Here is a 20,742-nt window from a genome sequence, read left to right as displayed (position 1 = left end):
AAGAAAAAAAACAAAATGCATGTGTCGATAATTTACGAAATCAATCGATCAAACAAAAATTTCATAAGTGCGTAAAGCAATTTATAGACATGCTGCAATGCAATCATTAAAACATTTTCCATTTAACTCAAAATATAAAAGTGACACGAATAAATATTGTATAATGTTTGAATTTAATTAATGTTTAAATGAACGTATGTAAGTATGTTTTAATATGCATATAATACAATATGTTTTGCAAATGTATTGGAAAAATTATTAAAAATTCTTAACACACTTTGTCTTGTGGTACATAATGTTGTTGTTTTTACCACAACATTAGATAGAAGACTAAAATTTGAATTGGAGATTTTTATTTTTCAACCAATTAAGTCGATACGTTTGGATCCAGTTTTATTTCATTTATTTTTTCATAAATAACTCATATATTGTAGATTTTAATTAACATACATATACACACGTTAGTAAATACATTTTTATAAGTACACAGATACCAAAGAGGCAGATAGACAGACACTTTCAAGTATTTTGCATAAATACCACAAAATAAATATAAATATTTTTTCTTTAATAAAGTCTAAAAGGTATGTGAGAGAGTGTATGTAAAACAAGTTATATTTATGCATGTTTATCACGTTTAGTTGTTATTGTTGCTGTTGTTATGTTTTTTGTTATTGTAGTTTCAGCCTACGGCCTACAGGTTGGGTTAACATTAACTCTGTAAAGTTCTCTTGTTGATTGGCCACAATCCAAGTGCCAAGAATTCCTAACAAGTTTAATACACACCATGATACAACATTCATTCAAACATTACACATTACATACATAGTTACATAGCAACATGCCAACTTATTTATATATTCCTGTAAAAAGAGGCGCCACATGAAAGAAGAAAAAATATTCTGCGAAATGAATGAAAAAGTTTTTAAAATCGACATCTGTTGCTGAACATGTTCGCCTGGTATAAATGACTTTATATGGTAAAAATCATTTGCCATAAACAGAAAAATTGACTAAGAAATCGTGGATACAAATTTCAAGTGCAACAGGTGCTATATTTTATTTAAACACAATCAAACACGAAAATAAATAATACAACAACAACAACGAAACTAAGAGATCTGCCCAATACAATATAAACTACAAATACATCCAGAGACGGACAGACACAAATTCGTTTGTAGTCCAATACAAAGTATGAAGAGTTTATGTCTTAAGTCTTTTGTTTTTTCATTTCTTTTTTTTCTCCTTTTTTACTGATTTGTTTGTCAACGTTGTTAAGAGCTGTTTTATTGCAAACAAATCGTTGCACAATGGATTGAAAAGCTAAGAAATTTGATAAGACAATTAAGAATATAGACAATTTTTTCATTAATACATTTATTAAGGATCTAAAATCTATTGTTTTAGACTGATATAATTATTAGTGATCATAGATTTTCACTATTTTTGTAAGTGTTATAGAGGATCTATTTGCTCCCTAGTTGCGCTATGGGCCAATTTACTGATCACAGATTTTCACTGCGATTATAAATGATGATGATCGCTATTTTCAAATAATAATAGTGATCTCAGATTTTCACTATTTTGTTTTTAAGATTTTCAATTCTCTCAAATATAGCGTTTTGAAGGATCTTAATCCTTAGGGCACAATTTTTTTTTTTTTTTTTGGTAAGAAAAATTGTAATCACCAATTGGATAAGCGGTACAACACCTTCTATGTGACTGATTAGCCATAAAAGAACACATTACCTTGGTAGAGCTCTTTTTCATAATCTGGACTGTCTCAGAGACACGTCACTAGCAAACATGATCAGTTCTATAAGAAATACCAGCTGGTTTTTACGGAGACCCCAATATTCAAGATGTTAACGAAATTAGTGAGAGAAATCATTTTCTAGACATAAGGGAGTAGTACTTCTAAGGGTAGCACAATAGGTTACAAGGCCTCTGAGTGAACCCGTTAACTGTTAACCACGTAACCCAACCTAAATTCAATTAAATTGTTATTTAAAGTTTATCATACAAAAATCGATTTTAAACGAAATCGAAAAATTTAAATAGTGGTTTTCCATAAATTTGATTTTCTATAAAATTTTCGAAATTTTCTCTAGTTGTTACGTTATTCAGAGATCTACAGCAAATTTCAGATTTTTTATAAAAAATCAATTTTAAAGAAAAAAGTGAGTGATCTTTGGTTGATTCTGATGTGAATGTTCACAGATTATTACAATTTATATAATTTATATATATATTTATATTTAAGGATCTACAGGGTATTTTAAGTTTATTATACAAAATACATTTTTGATGGGAAATATCAGCTATAACAGATTTTCACAATTTACTCAATTAAAGTGATAAGTGAGTGATTAGCCTTATTTAAGGATCTATAGAAGATTTTAGGGTTATTTTATAAAAATAATGATTTTTTATTAAAAATATCATTGATCACAGATTTTCATTATTTTCTCAATTGTATCATTATTTAAGGTTCTACAAATGAATGCTGTGACGACTAACCATTGTGCAACCTACGTATATGAAATTTCCGGTCCAATATACTTGTATGTTGCTCAAGTACTTGAGCTATACAATCTTTGACCATTGCTGTGCCGTTTCTTAACTTCCGATAAAACATCACTTCCATTTATAACCACGCAGATGGGGTGGCCACAATTGAGTCGCCAACAGCAACTAGAGACGTAACTGGTGAACCGAAGTACGAATTCTTACTCACAGAGAATACACTGTGGTGAATCTGGTATGAACATAGTTTTCGCAAACATACCTGGACAAGGAAGGAAAATTCAATGGTATCACTTGAACAAGAAAGATACTTCTCATGCATCCAACAAACTCATAGAGAACAACATCCGACACCTTCATTCCCTCTGTATTATATACATTTAACATCAACTCATTTCCAACGCTTAGTCCCACAATCACTCTGTTGTTATCGGCAACAGCAACGAACTTATCCCCAAAATATAGATATTACAGTATTTAAATCGCAACTCAATCCTTCCGCTAGTTTGAGTTTAAACAACAGACACTACGTGGATCCTGAACCAACTTTTTTGGTTCTTTGACTCGACCCCATGACAAATCATTCCAAGGAATGTCCAAGGATTAATGTGACATCAATAAATTATAGTTTCGGCAAAAGATACTTGTAGCACCTCTTTTTTCCCGGGAGGGCAATGACAACAAGATGTGGTCATTCATCAAGGTAACATGCCTCACATTAATGTTTGATAGAAAATAAAATAAGCCAGATTGTCACTATTATTTAAGGATCTACACATCTCATTAAAAGTTCCCTTAAAACAGTCCATGTTGGTAGGAAATTATGAATGATTATAGATTATACTATTTGCTCAATTGGAGCGATATTTAAGGATCTAAACTAAATTGTCGTACCTTAATTTTGTTTCTGTTGAAAAATTTGAGTGATCACTGATATTGTAACTAACCCATTGTGTAATAGATCTAAATTAAACCAGAGTTTTGCTGAATTTTCAAAAAAAAAAACATCAATTTATATACAGATGTATACACGTATGTATGTTGTTGCTGTAACAAAAGTAATTGTTGTAATTGTCTCTATTTTCTTTTGCCAATAATAGGCCACTATATCAAACAAAACAATTTGCAATTTATTATTTGTTGTCTTGACTTGTTTTGTTTTTAAAGATATTTTAACTTTTTTCTATTTACTTTTTTTTGTTTATTTTAATCATACGTTAAGTTTTGCGCATGAAGCACGTTTGCATGCCACAAGAAACGAACCGCGTCGCTCAAAATCTATGCCTGACCAGTACTTTCCATCAACAACAACTCCAGTTATGGCCGGTCATACACACTCCACTACAATACAATGAGTACGAGTTAGTGATCGTTAATGTACAACATTCATAAGCAAATAATCAAATGTGTATAGTGAGTTTCCAAAGAGAGAGTGCGTGTGTTGATCAAGTGTTTCTTTTCAATGCAATGGTTAAGTACAAATATGAACAGCATGGTATGTTTGGATATGGATGACAGACGTTATAAGGCCGGTGGTTTAAAAGCAGAGGCAGCTAAATAACAACAACATTTTTTTGTTTGTGTATTATTATTATTGTTATTATTATCACAGCAAGCAACTGTTGCTATTGCTGCTATTACTATTTCTTATTAACAATTTCATTATTATTATTTGTTTAGAGGTTTTGTTGCATTCTGTTGTCGATATTTCTTTCAGTTGACTTTGAAATTTCTTAATAAACTGTTGGTCGTCGGAGTTGTAATTGGAATCAAAAATAAATACATATTTATTGAATAAAAATAATACTAATTTATTGCGAAATTTTAATAAAGTGTTTGATTAAATTTTTTTGTTTGCAAATTAACACATCAAGTGTCATGAAGCTAATTGATGTGATTATATATTTAATAGCAATTTTAATCTTTCTTTACTTATTGTTGGATTAAACGTGTTCGATAACATTACGCTTAAATCGAAACATATCTGTTGCTCTATATACTTTTTTTCTTTCTTTGCTAAAATTTTAAACTAAAATCAAATAAAAAAACTGAAACTATTCTAAAAATTTCCAAAACTATTAATTTAATTTTAAAATAATTTATTAAGAAACCACATACAATGAAGGTAAGTGTAGAAAGAAAGTATTGTTTTATTTTATTATGGATTAAGTGTAATAAATTAAAACACAATTATTTTAAGTGAAATTCTTTGTTGTTATTTTTGTGCCAAGTTTTCACCTGATGTGTCTAATAAAAAAAAATTAACTAAAAATTTTATTTGAAAATTGTGTAAATCACTGTCGGCGTTTTAATGACTTGATCATATATATATACAATTAATTTATTAAATTGTTAAATATGTTAGAATTGTTTAATTTATATTAATTCGAAATTTCTTCATGGAAATATTTATTATCACATTTGCCATTTATGCTTAAGACTCTTAAAGTTTAGAGCAATCGTGTTTGTTTTCATTTCAAATCAATTTTCCAAATTAGGAAATAACTTTCGTTCTCTTTTTATTGAAATGAAAGTGGTTTTACAGTGTAACAATAAATAATTTAAACAAGTATTTAAAGGAATCGAAATAGTTCAAAATACTATGAGCTGTAAAAGACTTAAAATAATTTTTTAAATGTTTTTGAAATCAGTGATCTTGCGGTAGCGATATAATTTCCTTCAAAAAACGATTTTGGTTAATTTGGAAAATTACATTCATTTATATATTCCAAAAAGGAACTGATTCATATTCCCTTGAGAATTAACCCGGAGGCATGAAAGACGCCATCTTGGTGTTATTTCTATCCGGGGAAAAAGACGAGCTACCAGTATCTCTAGTCTGCCGGGACTATAAACTGTTGATGTCATTTCACTCTTCGGACATTCCTACGGGTGGCCAGTTGCCCGCAGGACTATGTCCTAGTTGCTCAGTTAGTCAAGCTTCTTTCGCGGGAAGAGAGAATTGCAGTTAAATGACTGATGTAAGATAAAGTTTATATTTAGGGATAAGTTCAGTGCTGTTTCCGTTGACAACAGATACCCCTCAGAGGAGTGACTGTAGGATAAAGCTTTGGAAACGAGTTGGTGTTAAATGTATATGCCACAGGATGAATAAAGGGTTTCTAAGACCCGTATACCTAGAATTAGGGTTTTGGATGCAGTTCTTCGTGAGTGTGTATGATGAATAAGAAGTGTGCTGGGTTGAAAGAAGATGAATGAAATGTGCCATATACAAATGATAGAACAGTGTATTCTCTTTGAGTAAGATCAAAATCTTTGGCTTATTTGATTAATTCGGTCCAACGATTACGTCTCTAGAATCTGTTGTCGACTCAACAGAGGCCATCCCATTTACGTGGTTTGTAAACGGAAGTAATGGTGAATCGGAAGTAATGGTGAAAACATAACTAAGATTGGTTACTAATATGAGTGATCATGGATTTCCAATTTTTGACCAATTGTACGACGGATAATTTTAGTTTTTGCATAAAAAATGTAGTTTAGTGGAGAAAGTTTCAGGAATCAACATCTTAATTTAAATAAACAACATTTTTCTTGTATACCTAAAAGTATGCAACATTAACAGAAGCATTGAACAAGGATTCTTGGAATATTCTCGAAAAAAATCAGAATCTTAAATTTTAATTCTATCATTTTAAAATAATTATATATATATTTTTGTAATACATCTACAGATGTATGATGATGTCGTGATAAAAATTTCCAACTGGGTAATCAATAATTTGGCCACCTTAACTACAATCGTATACATAGATAAATCTTTCTGAACTCCCATTACCTCTTTAAGCATTTTTTGCGAAGAAGAAAAACAATATGATTTAGTTTTCTTTTATAACATTAAACAAACAAAACAAATAAAATTTTCAAATAACAATGATTACATTAAAGACTATATGATTACGTGCACCAATTAATGCTGTAAGTGAACTCATTCACTGATGCATACATACACGAGTGAGTAAGTACATCTTATTAAGAAAAATGGAAATATTAGAGAACTCACGCAATAAATTTCAAAAAAAATGGAATTAATAAATACAAAAAAAAAAAACAAGCTGTAGACAACATAATTTTATTTTAAAACAAATATGAATGAAATATTAATAATTTGTTAGATAAAAGACAGTGTAATGAAATATGATAAATATTTATAAAATCTGAATTATGTATTAATTGGGTAGTATTGATAGCAGAATTTGAAGATGATATCTTATCCTTCTTTCATTTAGTGTCAACAAATTCATTTATAGTGTTAACAAAATTTTTAAGTTTAAAGAAGCGGGGATCTATGGGGGAAAAGGGAAATTAAACCCCCCTCACCCCCCCAAACCGAAAAGTTTTCATCAAAAATATAAAAATTACGAGAAATGAAAGAGTTAAAAAAAACAAAAGTTTTCCCTTACAAACTCGAGCTGGATTCGCGATTAAGCTTAAACTAACTTATTGATTACATTATCCGACACACGGAAATTAGCCCTTAATTGTTTTATACATTTGCAAAAAACCTCAACACGTACATACACAGAGGGAAAAAAACCGGTAGAAAAGTACCGAAATTGACACAATCCGTTGTCAATAGTGAGTTTACCACATTTGTTAACAACATACGTGTTGTCATACGTACATGTGTATAAACTTTGACAACGAATGTTTTTGAAAATTATAAACTCATTTGTGTCAATTTTGTGCCAGTCGTGTAGCTCTTTGTCGTTTACAAAGAGCACATATATAAGGTCCAAGATGGATTATTTTCAATAAGAGAAACAACTTCTATTCTGAACTAAGCGGGTTATATACATATGTATATATTAAAAGTTTCTGACAGCAATAGCTGAACATTGGCTGCATCAATTTGGATGCCTTCAAAGCAGAGGAAATTGGTTTCCGTCTTCTTTATTCTCATGTTGAGTATACGCCAAGGCGATATATCTCGCAGTGTCAATTAAGGAAATTGGTTTCAATCTTCTTTGCGAGTTATCTAAACTAGTTTTAATAAAGAACCTATTGAGATAGCTCACTACTACAGGTGCCACAATAATATAAACTACAATACCTATGGCGAGTGGTGTTTTGTCTTGACACGGTCTTTACCAGTCTTCTTGACATTTTGATCTAAAACAGCTGCAAAGATATCTCCACATCATTGAGACTATGTTTGAATATATAACCAGCAAAAATAAAGAACTTCCAAAGATGTGAAAAAGAAGTAGAATTTACTCCATGGAAGTACTGAAAAAGACCTAAAGAAGTAATGATTTTAACACAGGCTTGTCATAGGAAGGATGGTCTTTTTTTTGTTTCCATATTCTCTACATCATACACGCATTTATCAATCGACTACAAAATAAAATCGGTTTAAATAAAAAAAAATCAGTACTTTAAACAAAATTGGGTTCTTTTTGTTTATTTAGAAGTCAATAAACATCAATTCCAAAGAAGCTAAACAAATTCACTTAGAGCTACTGTTGAAGCGGTAATAAATGTAGAATACGGATATCCGACTTAACCTTTAAAAAGGTCAATAAATTAAAGATAAATCGGAGAATAGAAATTAAACCACGATTTTGCAAGTACGTTTTATGAGGAAACAAGTGTTAAGTCTATAGAAGGGTTTCTATTTTTATAGAAATCTGAAAATTAATGTATGTTTCAAAATTTTAGGTCAACATTACGGAAAGAAATTGAAAACTAAATTAACTAAAATTTAGCTGCATAGTAATGCTCCTACTAACCACTAAATACTAAAACGTTTAATTGTGACATAATTTAACACTAATTTTATTAACAAGTCATAAATTTATAAAACTAACTTTCCTGCACTCCCATAACATTAAAATGGTTATTAAAAATTTTCGGTGACAAAAACAACAGTTAAATTAATGAGAAATTAAAATGCATAAAACGTTTATAGAAAATTTGTAATAACAAAAAAATTTCACTCACAGCACAGCAACAACTATTAGCATTTTTAAAAAAAGGGAATTCTAGCAAACAAAAAAAAAAAACAAATTAAAAATCACGTTGAAAAAAAACTAACCTTAAAAGTAAAATACATTTCCTAAGGAAGTAAAGTTATAATTTCTTTAACACATTAACTGACTGACAGACAATGATGACCAAAATTGAACAAATTGTGTTGAAGTTTAAAGTAAAAGTGTTTACAGTTTAAGTAAACAAAACCAAAAGAAAAACTACTACTTTTCTTAGACATTTGTATTTACACTTGACAATTTAACAGACATTACCAAAGAAAGATTGACTGGCGTGTTAGGTATTTAAAAGCAAAGACCTAAACCATTAAACAAGCAAAACATCAAAAAAGTTACTAAAAACGACAAGCATAACGATAGTCATGTCTAAGACCACTTTAATGATGAGACGTGATTTTATGTGCAATTTATATTAATTTGTATTTGCTAACAAGTAATACGTTATTAAACGTGTGGTTTGTATTTGTTTTTTCAAAACTAAAACATGATTTTATTTATGAATTAATTTTTTATGATTTTTCTTTAACGTAATCAAGAAATTCATTGATTTAATTACACTACTAGCTTTGTTATTGTTTCATGTTTTTGTTTATAGATTTAAACATATTTAATTTTTAACAAAAATAGTAAAGTAAAAAAACTTGACTATTATGGCTTTTTAGAAAGTGGTTAATAAGAAAAAATTTTTGAAAAATGTTATTAAAAACAGAAAAAAAGAATTAAGTTGTTAAATTATTAATTATTTGTTTTATACATATTATCTGGATTTTACTATAAACATATTGCTGTTGTTTTTTCTTTTTGTCATAGTAGAGTTATATCTGTTAAAGTTTATCTATTTAATAGAAAGTGTTTAATGGTAAAAGTAAAAATATTTAATAATTTCATTAAACATTAATTCAAAAAGTTGTTAAGATTAACGAAAGTTGTTAAAACAAAGTGTATTTAAAAAAGCTTAAAAGTCTTTAAAATTATTTAATGGTGGTCTAACATGTACCCAAAGATCATTCAAATATTTTGTTATATGTTTACGACATTTTTATAACAGTTTATAGAAGGTTTTTTAGAAGAAATTTTATATGGAAAATTGTGTTAAGGACCTAAATGTTTATGCATAAACTTATATCATAGGTTTATAAACCTTTAGCAAATGTTTATGAAAAAGACCATTAATATAAAAAGGGTCCTTATTTAGAATTTGTTTCAAAAAATCTTAATTAGAACAAAACAAATTTTTTTCGTAATATTTATGAAAATTTCAAACATAATACGAAAATTTATTTAAACAAAACATTTTCCAATTTTACAAAAGTAAGAAAACGATTTCCATAAGTTTAAGTGAAAATAGCACAAAATTTTTAAGTGAGCATCGAGCCACGCCCGCATACAATATAGGGTTCTTAACTTTTTTGTAGTAATATTTACGAAAATTTTATATATAAAACGAAATATTATTTAAGGAAAATACTTTTCTAATAATATGAAAGTCCAAAAAACTTTTGTAATAAAATTTTCGTAAATTTAAACAAAAATTAACTTAAAAATGATCAATGGGCGATGTGCCACGCCCGTCTACAAAATAAGTATTAAAAATCGTATATTTTAGAAACTGCACGAGCTAGAGTCTGCACGAGCTAGAGTATGGACAACATTGACGTTCATATGAATATAAAACAAAGGGGCATTCTTTTAAAGAGGGCGTGGCAACTTATATTAGAACTTTCCTTAGGTAAATCTTAGGAAACAGCAAGAGCCCTCATTGTTCTAATTTCCAAACCTATTGAGATAACTCACTGCTTAAGTCTGGATCTAAAGTAACATTGATATAAACATCAACTGTTCTTATCACTCTTCTTGACAGTTTGCTCTCAATCAACTGCCTTCTTAGCCTTCTATGTCAATTTATTTAAACTGCCGTCAAGTAAAAGTTTAAAATTTTTTAAAAAAGCCACAAATCCAAAAGTCTCAATATCTTTGAGAATATATCTTTGACATCCTTAACACGGTCCTTATCAATCTTTTTAAAAGTTTGTTTCCAATCAGCTTCCTTCTTAGTTCTATAAATTTATTTGAACGTCATAAATTCAGCACATAATATTTCCATATCTTTGAGCATTTAACTTTGCTATCCATATAAATACATGGATGTAACATAAGCTTTCTAGTTACAGTGGGCGTGGCACCTTTTATATAAAGAAAATTTTAAATTGGTATAACTGAGGGAATACAACAGCTAAAGTCCTCATTTTTTCGGAGACACTTTATTATCAACCTGAATGTTTAGGACAAAAACTGGGCGAACTAGCAATATAGGGTACCTCCCATATAAATTAAATATTGAAATTTGTTCATCTGCAAAACTATTCGAAATGGAATCTTAAAATTTTACACACAGACCTTAAACATTTATGAGTATATTTAACGGAAAATTGGGCAGATTTGCAAAGGGATTCTTGAAATCAGATTAAATATAAAAATTTGTATATCTATAATATATTATTAAAGTTAAAAGTTTGAACAAACTACTTTGACATCCATGTAAATATTTGGTTAACAAATTGGCGGATAGAAATTTAGGGGTGTGGTTGTAAATAAGTAAAAATTATATTAATCCTTAATAATTGTTCTAAAATTGTTCGTAGCCCAGCAGTTTGGTCGGACAATCTACCTATTTAACCTACCACTAAGGACTATCCCTAGCCACTGAGCGTTAAGTTAACTAGCTATTTTAACATCTTCTAGTCCTAAGTGGAAGTCAATCGTCACCCCGAAGAGACAGCAAAAAGCTAACCTTTGTTTTCAAGTATCTACTCTATCGCTTGCAAAGGGGACACTAAAGTGACGATTATGTTCGCTGTAATTTACAAAGAGTACATTCGTTACAAAAGACGAAATAGAACCAACCAGGTGTTTTTACTGCCTTTTTCGAATGCATTGCAGCAGCAAGATTATTTAGCAGTTTGCTGCTCATACTACTGAGTTTAAACCCAGTTTAACATACTGTAACACGTTATCCTAAACACCTGGTCTTAATGTCGCGAAATTCAAAATCACACCAAAAATAATATAAATTTCATTTATGTGCATTGCACCAAATATTAACATTTAAAACAAAAAAAAAATACACGCAAAACTAGAAGGAAATATATTTTGTTAAAAACAAATTAAATCAAAAGTAAATTGTAACAAATTAAAAACTCAAATTTGCACGATATTTTATTGCAAATGTAACAGTTATTATTATTATTACTTTCATAGCCTTTAAATGCACAACAAAGAAAGCAAAAGGAAGAATTAATTATATATAAATAAATTGGTTTCCTAATTGTACACATTAAGCAAAATTCAACTAAACTATATTGCATTTTTGGAAGTCTAGTAATTCGGCAGTACAAATGTTTCAATTTAAATTTGTTTAATACAAGATCTTACAGCAATAGCAGATTTGCCAATAAAATTAATGATTTCGTTTATATAAACATAATCATTTGAATAAAAAAGTTCGACTACAATATGAAATAATTAATAATTTATTGAATTAAACAATTTTAAATTGTACTCACTTTGCTGGGATGCTGTTGCTGTTTTATTTTATTTGACTGATCCAGGGTTGTTTGTGGTTCTTGGTTTAGTATTTTTTTACATTCACTTTAGTTTCACTCTAACGTTTATAACACTTTTTTAAACACACACTTTATTATTTCTTTAATAATTAATATAACATTATTTTTTTTCTTACAGCCCTTTTATTTAACCTTACTTTTCTTCGCACTTCTGGCTGTTGTCTGGGGAGAACCTGCTTTGGGAAAACATGCGCCCTACTCGTATCATGGCCCCAAAAATAGCAAACAAGTGGCTTTCGCCCGAGGACCAAATAACAAACAAAAAACTCTAGTAGTACAGATACGCAGTGATCAACCAGTTCCTTTAGTTTTAAAAGGACGTCCCAATTTGGCTCACTCTCATGCAGCTCATACACATGCACATGCTCACAGCCATGCACATGCTCATGGTCATGTACTTACTCCTCATCATTTAAGTCATAGTCATGTACATCATCATATTAATGCTGGAGCTACGCATTTAAGAGGACAACAGAGACCTATTAAACTGCAAGCTGCACAATCTTACATGAAGAATCCCACATTCCAACGTAAACCTTTGAAAATTAAATTGACAAATACAAAAACTAAATTGTCGCCAGTACACAAACCAGCCACCAGTTATGATGTGCCCTTCAAATATGAAATACCCACAATACAGTCTCAAACCTATAGTGATTTACAACAATTGCCGGTAAGTTTTTCTGGGAATACTTTCAGTAAATGTTACATCAATGTAATCTTTGCTCTCTTTTTCAGTTGGATCATCATCATTTCGATTTCATCTCTGATAACTTTGCTCCCATACACACCATTCCCGCCCCCAATTTATCTATACAAGATAATCATTTGCATCCCGAGGAAACCTATTTGCCACCCTCTACTCCTAAGCCGCAAGTGTATCATCAACAAAAGTACAATTATCAAGTGAACGAAGAAAGCACCAATGACCAAACTTATGTAGATACTTTATCTGGCTCCCAAAAATTGGTTGCTCCTGATCCAGATCCTTCATTGCCAGCTGCCCCAGTACGCCCTGCCACAGAACCTTTCAATACACCCAGCAATGGTAAACCTTTGCCCGTTGATATCCAAAGCAATCATTTATCGGTGGCCCAACCTTTGTTGCAAATTGTAGGTGCTCAAGCTGGCCAACAATTAGCCCCCGAAATCTATCCCATACAATATACACAACCTATTGCTGCAATCCAAGCTGCCGCTCCCGTGCCCATTTACAATCCCACTTACTTAGTGCAACAATCCAATAATCTTTACTCCCAACACCAACAACAATTGTTCAAACCTGCCATTGATGCTGTGCCCGTAGTAGCAGCTGGTTATGTAAATGCCGATTTGACTCAAGAGGTTGCCAGTAATGGTCAAATCTTACAAGCTGCTAAAGATCCTCACAATAACATACATCCAGTCTTAGATGTAGCGCCACATTTTGCCCCTTTGATCGCTGCTCCTTCTTTAGATGAAGAACAATCGATTGATACGGCACCCTTCCATTTGCAAAATTTGGCGGGTCCTACTTCAGCAATTACGGGAACTACTGAGGCAGGTTTTGTTGTGTCCAATTATTATGGCAATGCCCATCAAGATTCTTCACAATTATTACAGGCTTATGTTGAGGAAGAACAAGCAGAAGCCCAAAGACAGCAATATGAACAACAATTGCAACAGCAACAACAACTCCAACTCCAACAGCAACAACAACAGGAACAATTACATTTACAACAACAACAACTGCATCAACAACAATTGGAATACCAACAACTACAACAGTTCCATCAACAGCAGCAACAATTCCAACAGCAACATCCTCAATACGTTACACCACAGCCCCAACAACAAGCTCTTGTGCAACCACAAAGACATCAACAACAAGATCCAGCGGCAGCAGCCTTTGAGGAACATCAACGTTTGGTACAACAACAACTGGGCGCTGATACTCCTCTAAGAATTTTTGTGCCCGATGAGGAAGAAGTAATTAATCCGCATTAGAACTAATCCTAGTTTTTGTTTCTAACAAATTTCGTTTTCTTTTCCTTAGGCCCGTTTGCAAAAGCGTTCCGACAACATTGTCAAGGGCACCATTGAAGATGTGGAAAACACCATTGGTGTCGAAGATGAACAGCCACAAGATGAATTATATGAAGTCTCCTCCTCTGTTGAGGTCTCCAGTGAAGATCAACAGCAACAACAACAATATGAACAACAAACAGAAACTTCATCAAATGAGGCAGAGTAAATTTTTAGTAAAATTTATATTTGCAACACATTTCTAAACCAAATTTTTTATTATAACGATAATCTCGAATTTAATTTATAGGAAAATAAACTTAATATTATTATTTATTTATTAATTTTTACACAAATTACACTTGTTTTAATATTTTGCAAAAGTTGCATACACTCGCGGGTTATTTTTACAACGGTTTTTGTTTTTGTTGTTGCACAAGTAAGGGAGAAAAAACAGGGTTGTTATTATTAAAGACAAAGATGTTGCCAGACTGGTGGGTAGTTAAACATGTTGTTTTGCGGATGTTGTAAAATGGTTGTAATTTTTGGTATTTACTGTTCATACAATAAAAATCTATGCATTTGCTTTTGGGTAGTAAATAAACAAACGTTTGTTCAAATTTTTTCAGGTCGATTTAGAGATACCAATCTCTTGTCCGTATATTAAAAAAAACAATTATTCCAAATAGCTTCGTATTTCAAATCATGTTTTAACATTTTGGTTATATAAACCTTTATTGTTCATATATTTTAAAACGATATGTTCTATTTATTTTTTTTTTAAATATTCCAAAGATTTTTCTAAAAGTATATCAAAAAGTATCGAAACTGATTTTATTCACACTTGACACAAGGGAATATTACTTCTTATAATGTTTTATTACGTCCCGATTTTATATACGACAGTTTAGAAAATATTAATTTACAAAATATTTGTTTCTAAAATGCCAATTTTTAATTACACTGTTTCTGCTTTTATTTAATATCGTTGAAATATTTTGCAGTCTTTTAGGCGTTTTTTTTATGCCGCCGTAAATATTTAATGTCAGCCGACAAAATTATATTCGTCGGCGCAGGGCTCTGGTTTGACATTTCATTTATTTGGGTTTTTATTCACGGCAGATACGCACGCTTTTTGTGAAATTACTTTTGCAATCAATTTCTTTTTTAGTAAAATAAATTAATAAAAATGATTATTCCTATACGTTGTTTTACCTGTGGCAAAGTTATTGGCAACAAATGGGAATCTTACTTGGGTTTACTGCAAGCCGAATACACTGAAGGGTATGTATAAAAAAATTTGTGTATGACATGGAAAAGCATTTCTAATGTTCTTTGTTTTTGTAGTGATGCCTTGGATGCTTTGGGTTTGAAACGCTATTGTTGCCGTCGTATGTTATTGGGTCATGTGGATTTGATTGAAAAATTGTTGAATTATGCACCTTTGGAGAAATAATGTAGCGTGGAAACAAATATTAGATTAAGTTAGGATTCTATAAATTACAAATAAAAAATAATAATAAAAAATACACATATTTTCATAAAAATAAAAAAATAATGTATTATTAGATTTACTGAAAGCCAGGAACGTGAATAAAACAAAATACTCGAGTTCCTTTAACAAAAGAGCAATTATCAAATTGGTTTATTATAAAAACTTTGAAAATATACAATAGATTTTGTAAAATATTGTCCTTCTACCGCATCAATTTACATTTTATCCATAAACCAAGGTTGGCCATTGTTTTCGCGGCGTTTTGTTAAGATGTCACAACCGGTATCAGTGACCAGTAAAGTCTGTTCAAATTGTGCCGAATACAAACCATCAGCTGTAACAGCAGTCCAATCATCAGGCCATTGTTCAGCCTTAGCCACACCCTCGGAAATCATGGGTTCAATAGTAAAGCAATGACCTGCTTTCATAACACCAACAGCCGAGTTTTCTGGAAAGTTCAATAAATTATACGAAAAATTCCCACGGTTGTTGATATAAAAACAAACTTACTAGCATAATGAGGCACATTTGGGGCAGTGTGGAATAATCTGTGAATGCCATGACCGCAATAGCTCTTGACCACACTAAAACCATGAGGAGCCACGTACTTCTGTATAACATTGCCTATCTCACGGTACTTGACACCAGGTCTTACCAATTCTATGGCTTTTGATAAGGCCTCATAGGTAACACGCACCAGTTTCTTATGTTTTTCCGATACATTACCCACAAAGAAAGTTTCATTCAAATCGCCATGGAAACCATGATGATAGACGGTAACATCGATGTTACAAATATCACCATCCTTGAGTGGTCTCAAATCGGGTATGCCGTGGCAAATAACTTCGTTAACTGAAGTGCAACAGGACTTGGGAAAATTGTAATAGTTCAAGGGAGAAGGATAACAATCTCTCTCAATGGCGGCCTCATGCACCAAACGATCCAACTCATCTGTGGTAACACCTACATCTACGGCTTTGGCAGCTTCATCTAAACATTCACGACCTAAACGGCCGGCCACACGCATGGCCTCAATTTCTTCATCGTCCAAAACCTTAATAGAAGTATTGCCTCTCATGGCTTCTTCCGAGGCTGCTCTGCCCTGTGGATGATCAGCATAATCTGGACGTTCTATGCTCTCGGGCACTGCCCTTTTAGGAGTTTTTTCATAGGGCCTCAAAGGACCGGTATAGCGGTAGTAGGGGTAGGGATTATAACCACACTCTTCATTGGACTGTTTTGGTTTGGCTACTCCCTCTACAGTTAATAGAAATTAAAAAAATAAGATTTCCTCTTAATTCTTCATCTTACTTACCGGCTAAAGCATGTATCAACTTGTGTTCCTTCCAGAAACCCTTAAAACATGCCTGTGTACAAAAGTAAGAGCCTGGTATGCCCATTTTTAAACAAGTGGGACATTGAAGAGTTGCCTCTTTGCCACAATCGGGAGTTTCACATTTGTGTGCCATTTTTCCAAAATTCTGTTGCAACTGAAGTTTGTATTCCGCAAGTTTATATAAAATGCAATTTATTAAAAAAAATGAGCTAAAAATAGTTTACTCGACTACCACCGCATTTTCTTTGAAAACATCTGCGTAAAAGTAAATTACAAGGTGGGTCCTATAGATTAACTAATCATTTTTTTTGTTTCAAACTGTTGCTGTCAAAATCTTATGTTTGTTGTAAAAAAAATGTCAACACAACAAAAACAATAGACAAAGTTTGACAGTTACAGTCGGCAAAACAAAAATTGTTTAGCGTGTTGTTTTTGTAAGAATTGTGATAGTTGTACAACCTCATAAATGATTTTACTTAGCCTAGGTTGCCAAGTTTAGAAATGATTTTCTACAATTCTTATAAATTAGGGTTCTATAGTTAAAACGAAATGTCGACTTTTCGACTTTTTGCATTTTATGAAAAGTCGACTTTTCAACTTTTTGACTTTATTCGACTTTTTCCGACTATTTTCGACTTTTTCCGACCAGAGTTAAAAATTTATACGCACATAAAGAAAACAACCCGACGAAAAATAAAACAAACCGTAACAGCTGTTTTATCAAAATAAACATTTTTTTTGGTGTGGTGAGTTATTTTTGTTTACAAATATGTGTTTCTGCACGTGGAAAAGACGCAAAAACTCGTTTTCATTATTTACATTTTCAATATGTGTTTAAGCACGTGGAAAAAATTCAAAAAAATTGATTTTCATGATTTACATTAAAAAAAATATTTTTGATCAATTAAAATATGTGTATAAATGTGGAAAGGAACAAATCTGATAAAATATAAATATAATTGGGATTATATCGTTACAGAATGCCTTTTAATAAAAAACATTCAAAAAATGTTACTATGGTCATATATATAAAATGATATATAAGTGCTATCGGACGATCTTGTGCACGATAAAAACCTATATAGAACTTTAAGTTGGAAGTGTAGAAATCGGATGGCATACATTTTTTTCCGGATTTCATCGTTCTAGGGTGTGTACTACAACAACAAACTTTTTTTTTTACATAAAAAGTTACTATAGCCGTATATATAAAATGATATATAACTGCTATCGAACGATCTTGTGCACGATAAAAACCTATATAGAACTTTAAGTTGGAAGTGTAGAAACCGGATGGCATACATTTTTTCCGGATTTCATCGTTCTAGGGTGTGTACTACAACAACAAACTTTTTTTTTACAAAAAATGTAACTATGGCCGTATATATAAAATGATATATAACTGCTATCGGACGATCTTGTGCACGATAAAAACCTATATAGAACTTTAAGTTGGAAGTGTAGAAATGGGATGACATACATTTTTTTCCGGATTTCATCGTTCTAGGGTGTGTACTACAACAACAAACTTTTTTTTTACAAAAAATGTAACTATGGCCGTATATATAAAATGATATATAACTGCTATCGGACGATCTTGTGCACGATAAAAACCTATATAGAACTTTAAGTTGGAAGTGTAGAAATCGGATGACATACATTTTTTTCCGGATTTCATCGTTCTAGGGTGTGTACTACAACAACAAACTTTTTTTTTACAAAAAATGTTACTATAGCCGTATATATAAAATGATATATAACTGCTATCGGACGATCTTGTGCACGATAAAAACCTATATAGAACTTTAAGTTGGAAGTGTAGAAATCGGATGGCATACATTTTTTTTTCCGGATTTCATCGTTCTAGGGTGTGTACTACAACAACAAACTTTTTTTTTACAAAAAATGTTACTATAGCCGTATATATATAAAATGATTTATAACTGCTATCGGACGATCTTGTGCACGATAAAAACCTATATAGAACTTTAAGTTGGAAGTGTAGAAACCGGATGGCATACATTTTTTTCCGGATTTCATCGTTCTAGGGTGTGTACTACAACAACAAACTTTTTTTTTTAAAAAAATGTTACTATAGCCGTATATATAAAATGATATATAACTGCTATCGGACGATCTTGTGCACGATAAAAACCTATATAGAACTTTAAGTTGGAAGTGTAGAAATCGGATGGCATACATTTTTTTCCGGATTTCATCGTTCTAGGGTGTGTACTACAACAACAAACTTTTTTTTTACAAAAAATGTTACTATAGCCGTATATATAAAATATGATATATAACTGCTATCGGACGATCTTGTGCACGATAAAAAACCTATATAGAACTTTAAGTTGGAAGTGTAGAAATCGGATGGCATACATTTTTTTTCCGGATTTCATCGTTCTAGGGTGTGTACTACAACAACAAACTTTTTTTTTTTACAAAAAATGTTACTATAGCCGTATATATAAAATGATATATAACTGCTATCGGACGATCTTGTGCACGATAAAAACCTATATAGAACTTTAAGTTGGAAGTGTAGAAATAGCAGTTATATATCATTTTATATATACGGCCATAGTTACATTTTTTGTAAAAAAAAAGTTTGTTGTTGTAGTACACACCCTAGAACGATGAAATCCGGAAAAAATGTATGTCATCCCATTTCTACACTTCCAACTTAAAGTTCTATATAGGTTTTTATCGTGCACAAGATCGTCCGATAGCAGTTATATATCATTTTATATATACGGCTATAGTAACATTTTTTGTAAAAAAAAAGTTTGTTGTTGTAGTACACACCCTAGAACGATGAAATCCGGAAAAAAAATGTATGCCATCCGATTTCTACACTTCCAACTTAAAGTTCTATATAGGTTTTTATCGTGCACAAGATCGTCCGATAGCAGTTATATATCATTTTATATATACGGCTATAGTAACATTTTTTGTAAAAAAAAAGTTTGTTGTTGTAGTACACACCCTAGAACGATGAAATCCGGAAAAAAATGTATGCCATCCGATTTCTACACTTCTGACTTAAAGTTCTATATAGGTTTTTATCGTGCACAAGATCGTCCGATAGCAGTTATATATCATTTTATATATACGGCCATAGTTACATTTTTTGTAAAAAAAAGTTTGTTGTTGTAGTACACACCCTAGAACGATGAAATCCGGAAAAAAATGTATGTCATGCCATTTCTACACTTCCAACTTAAAGTTCTATATAGGTTTTTATCGTGCACAAGATCGTCCGATAGCAGTTATATATCATTTTATATATACGGCCATAGTAACTTTTTATGTAAAAAAAAAAAGTTTGTTGTTGTAGTACACACCCTAGAACGATGAAATCCGGAAAAAATGTATGCCATCCGGTTTCTACACTTCCAACTTAAAGTTCTATATAGGTTTTTATCGTGCACAAGATCGTCCGATAGCAGTTATATATCATTTTATATATACGGCTATAGTAACTTTTTATGTAAAAAAAAAAAAAAGTTTGTTGTTGTAGTACACACCCTAGAACGATGAAATCCGGAAAAAAATGTATGCCATCCGATTTCTATTCACACTTCCAACTTAAAGTTCTATATAGGTTTTTATCGTGCACAAGATCGTCCGATAGCACTTATATATCATTTTATATATATGACCATAGTAACATTTTTTGAATGTTTTTTATTAAAAGGCATTCTGTAACGATATAATCCCAGTTATATTTATATTTTATCA

At 31.2% G+C, this 20,742-nt stretch overlaps 3 protein-coding genes across 4 annotated transcripts; 2 read left to right on the top strand and 1 right to left on the bottom strand.

Moving 5' to 3' along the window:
* Positions 1-3,795: 3,795 nt before the first annotated feature.
* LOC111676441 (putative uncharacterized protein DDB_G0268364) lies at positions 3,796-14,537 on the top strand. 2 transcript variants are annotated; one of them, XM_046949775.1, is made up of 5 exons: positions 3,796-4,654; positions 12,282-12,836; positions 12,902-13,702; positions 13,766-14,131; positions 14,199-14,537. In XM_046949775.1, exons 1-5 carry the CDS (start codon positions 4,649-4,651, stop codon positions 14,394-14,396), a joined length of 1,926 nt encoding a protein of 641 aa, XP_046805731.1. In that variant the 5' UTR covers positions 3,796-4,648; the 3' UTR covers positions 14,397-14,537. The 2 variants fall into 2 exon arrangements, with proteins under 2 accessions (XP_046805731.1, XP_023293118.2); XM_023437350.2 differs by having other exon boundaries at positions 3,801-4,654; positions 12,902-14,131; positions 14,199-14,536.
* Positions 14,538-15,256: 719 nt separating this feature from the next.
* Positions 15,257-15,729, top strand: LOC111676461 (DNA-directed RNA polymerases I, II, and III subunit RPABC5). The gene is made up of 2 exons (XM_023437388.2): positions 15,257-15,451; positions 15,515-15,729. Exons 1-2 carry the CDS (start codon positions 15,357-15,359, stop codon positions 15,621-15,623), a joined length of 204 nt encoding a protein of 67 aa, XP_023293156.1. The 5' UTR covers positions 15,257-15,356; the 3' UTR covers positions 15,624-15,729.
* A 50-nt stretch (positions 15,730-15,779) lies between these two features.
* On the bottom strand, positions 15,780-17,272 carry LOC111676458 (methionine aminopeptidase 1). The gene is made up of 3 exons (XM_023437370.2): positions 16,978-17,272; positions 16,173-16,919; positions 15,780-16,110 (listed from the first exon to the last, which is right to left on the bottom strand). Exons 1-3 carry the CDS (start codon positions 17,129-17,131, stop codon positions 15,878-15,880), a joined length of 1,134 nt encoding a protein of 377 aa, XP_023293138.1. The 5' UTR covers positions 17,132-17,272; the 3' UTR covers positions 15,780-15,877.
* Positions 17,273-20,742: the final 3,470 nt, after the last annotated feature.

Source organism: Lucilia cuprina, chromosome 4, assembly GCF_022045245.1.
Source record: "Lucilia cuprina isolate Lc7/37 chromosome 4, ASM2204524v1, whole genome shotgun sequence".
In the NCBI taxonomy this organism is placed as follows: Eukaryota; Metazoa; Arthropoda; class Insecta; order Diptera; family Calliphoridae; genus Lucilia; species Lucilia cuprina.
This window is presented reverse-complemented; position numbering and strand designations above follow the sequence as displayed.

Coding starts and splice junctions, on each gene's coding strand:
- LOC111676441 (XM_023437350.2), top strand. Junction 12,837..12,901: donor GTGATTTACAACAATTGCCG/GTAAGTTTTTCT, acceptor TCTCTTTTTCAG/TTGGATCATCATCATTTCGA. Junction 14,132..14,198: donor TTGTGCCCGATGAGGAAGAA/GTAATTAATCCG, acceptor TCTTTTCCTTAG/GCCCGTTTGCAAAAGCGTTC.
- LOC111676461 (XM_023437388.2), top strand. CDS start 15,357: ATGATTATTCCTATACGTTGTTTTACCTGTGGCAAAGTTATTGGCAAC. Junction 15,452..15,514: donor CAAGCCGAATACACTGAAGG/GTATGTATAAAA, acceptor TTGTTTTTGTAG/TGATGCCTTGGATGCTTTGG.
- LOC111676458 (XM_023437370.2), bottom strand. CDS start 17,131: ATGGCACACAAATGTGAAACTCCCGATTGTGGCAAAGAGGCAACTCTT. Junction 16,920..16,977: donor GTTGATACATGCTTTAGCCG/GTAAGTAAGATG, acceptor TATTAACTGTAG/AGGGAGTAGCCAAACCAAAA. Junction 16,111..16,172: donor AAATGTGCCTCATTATGCTA/GTAAGTTTGTTT, acceptor TGAACTTTCCAG/AAAACTCGGCTGTTGGTGTT.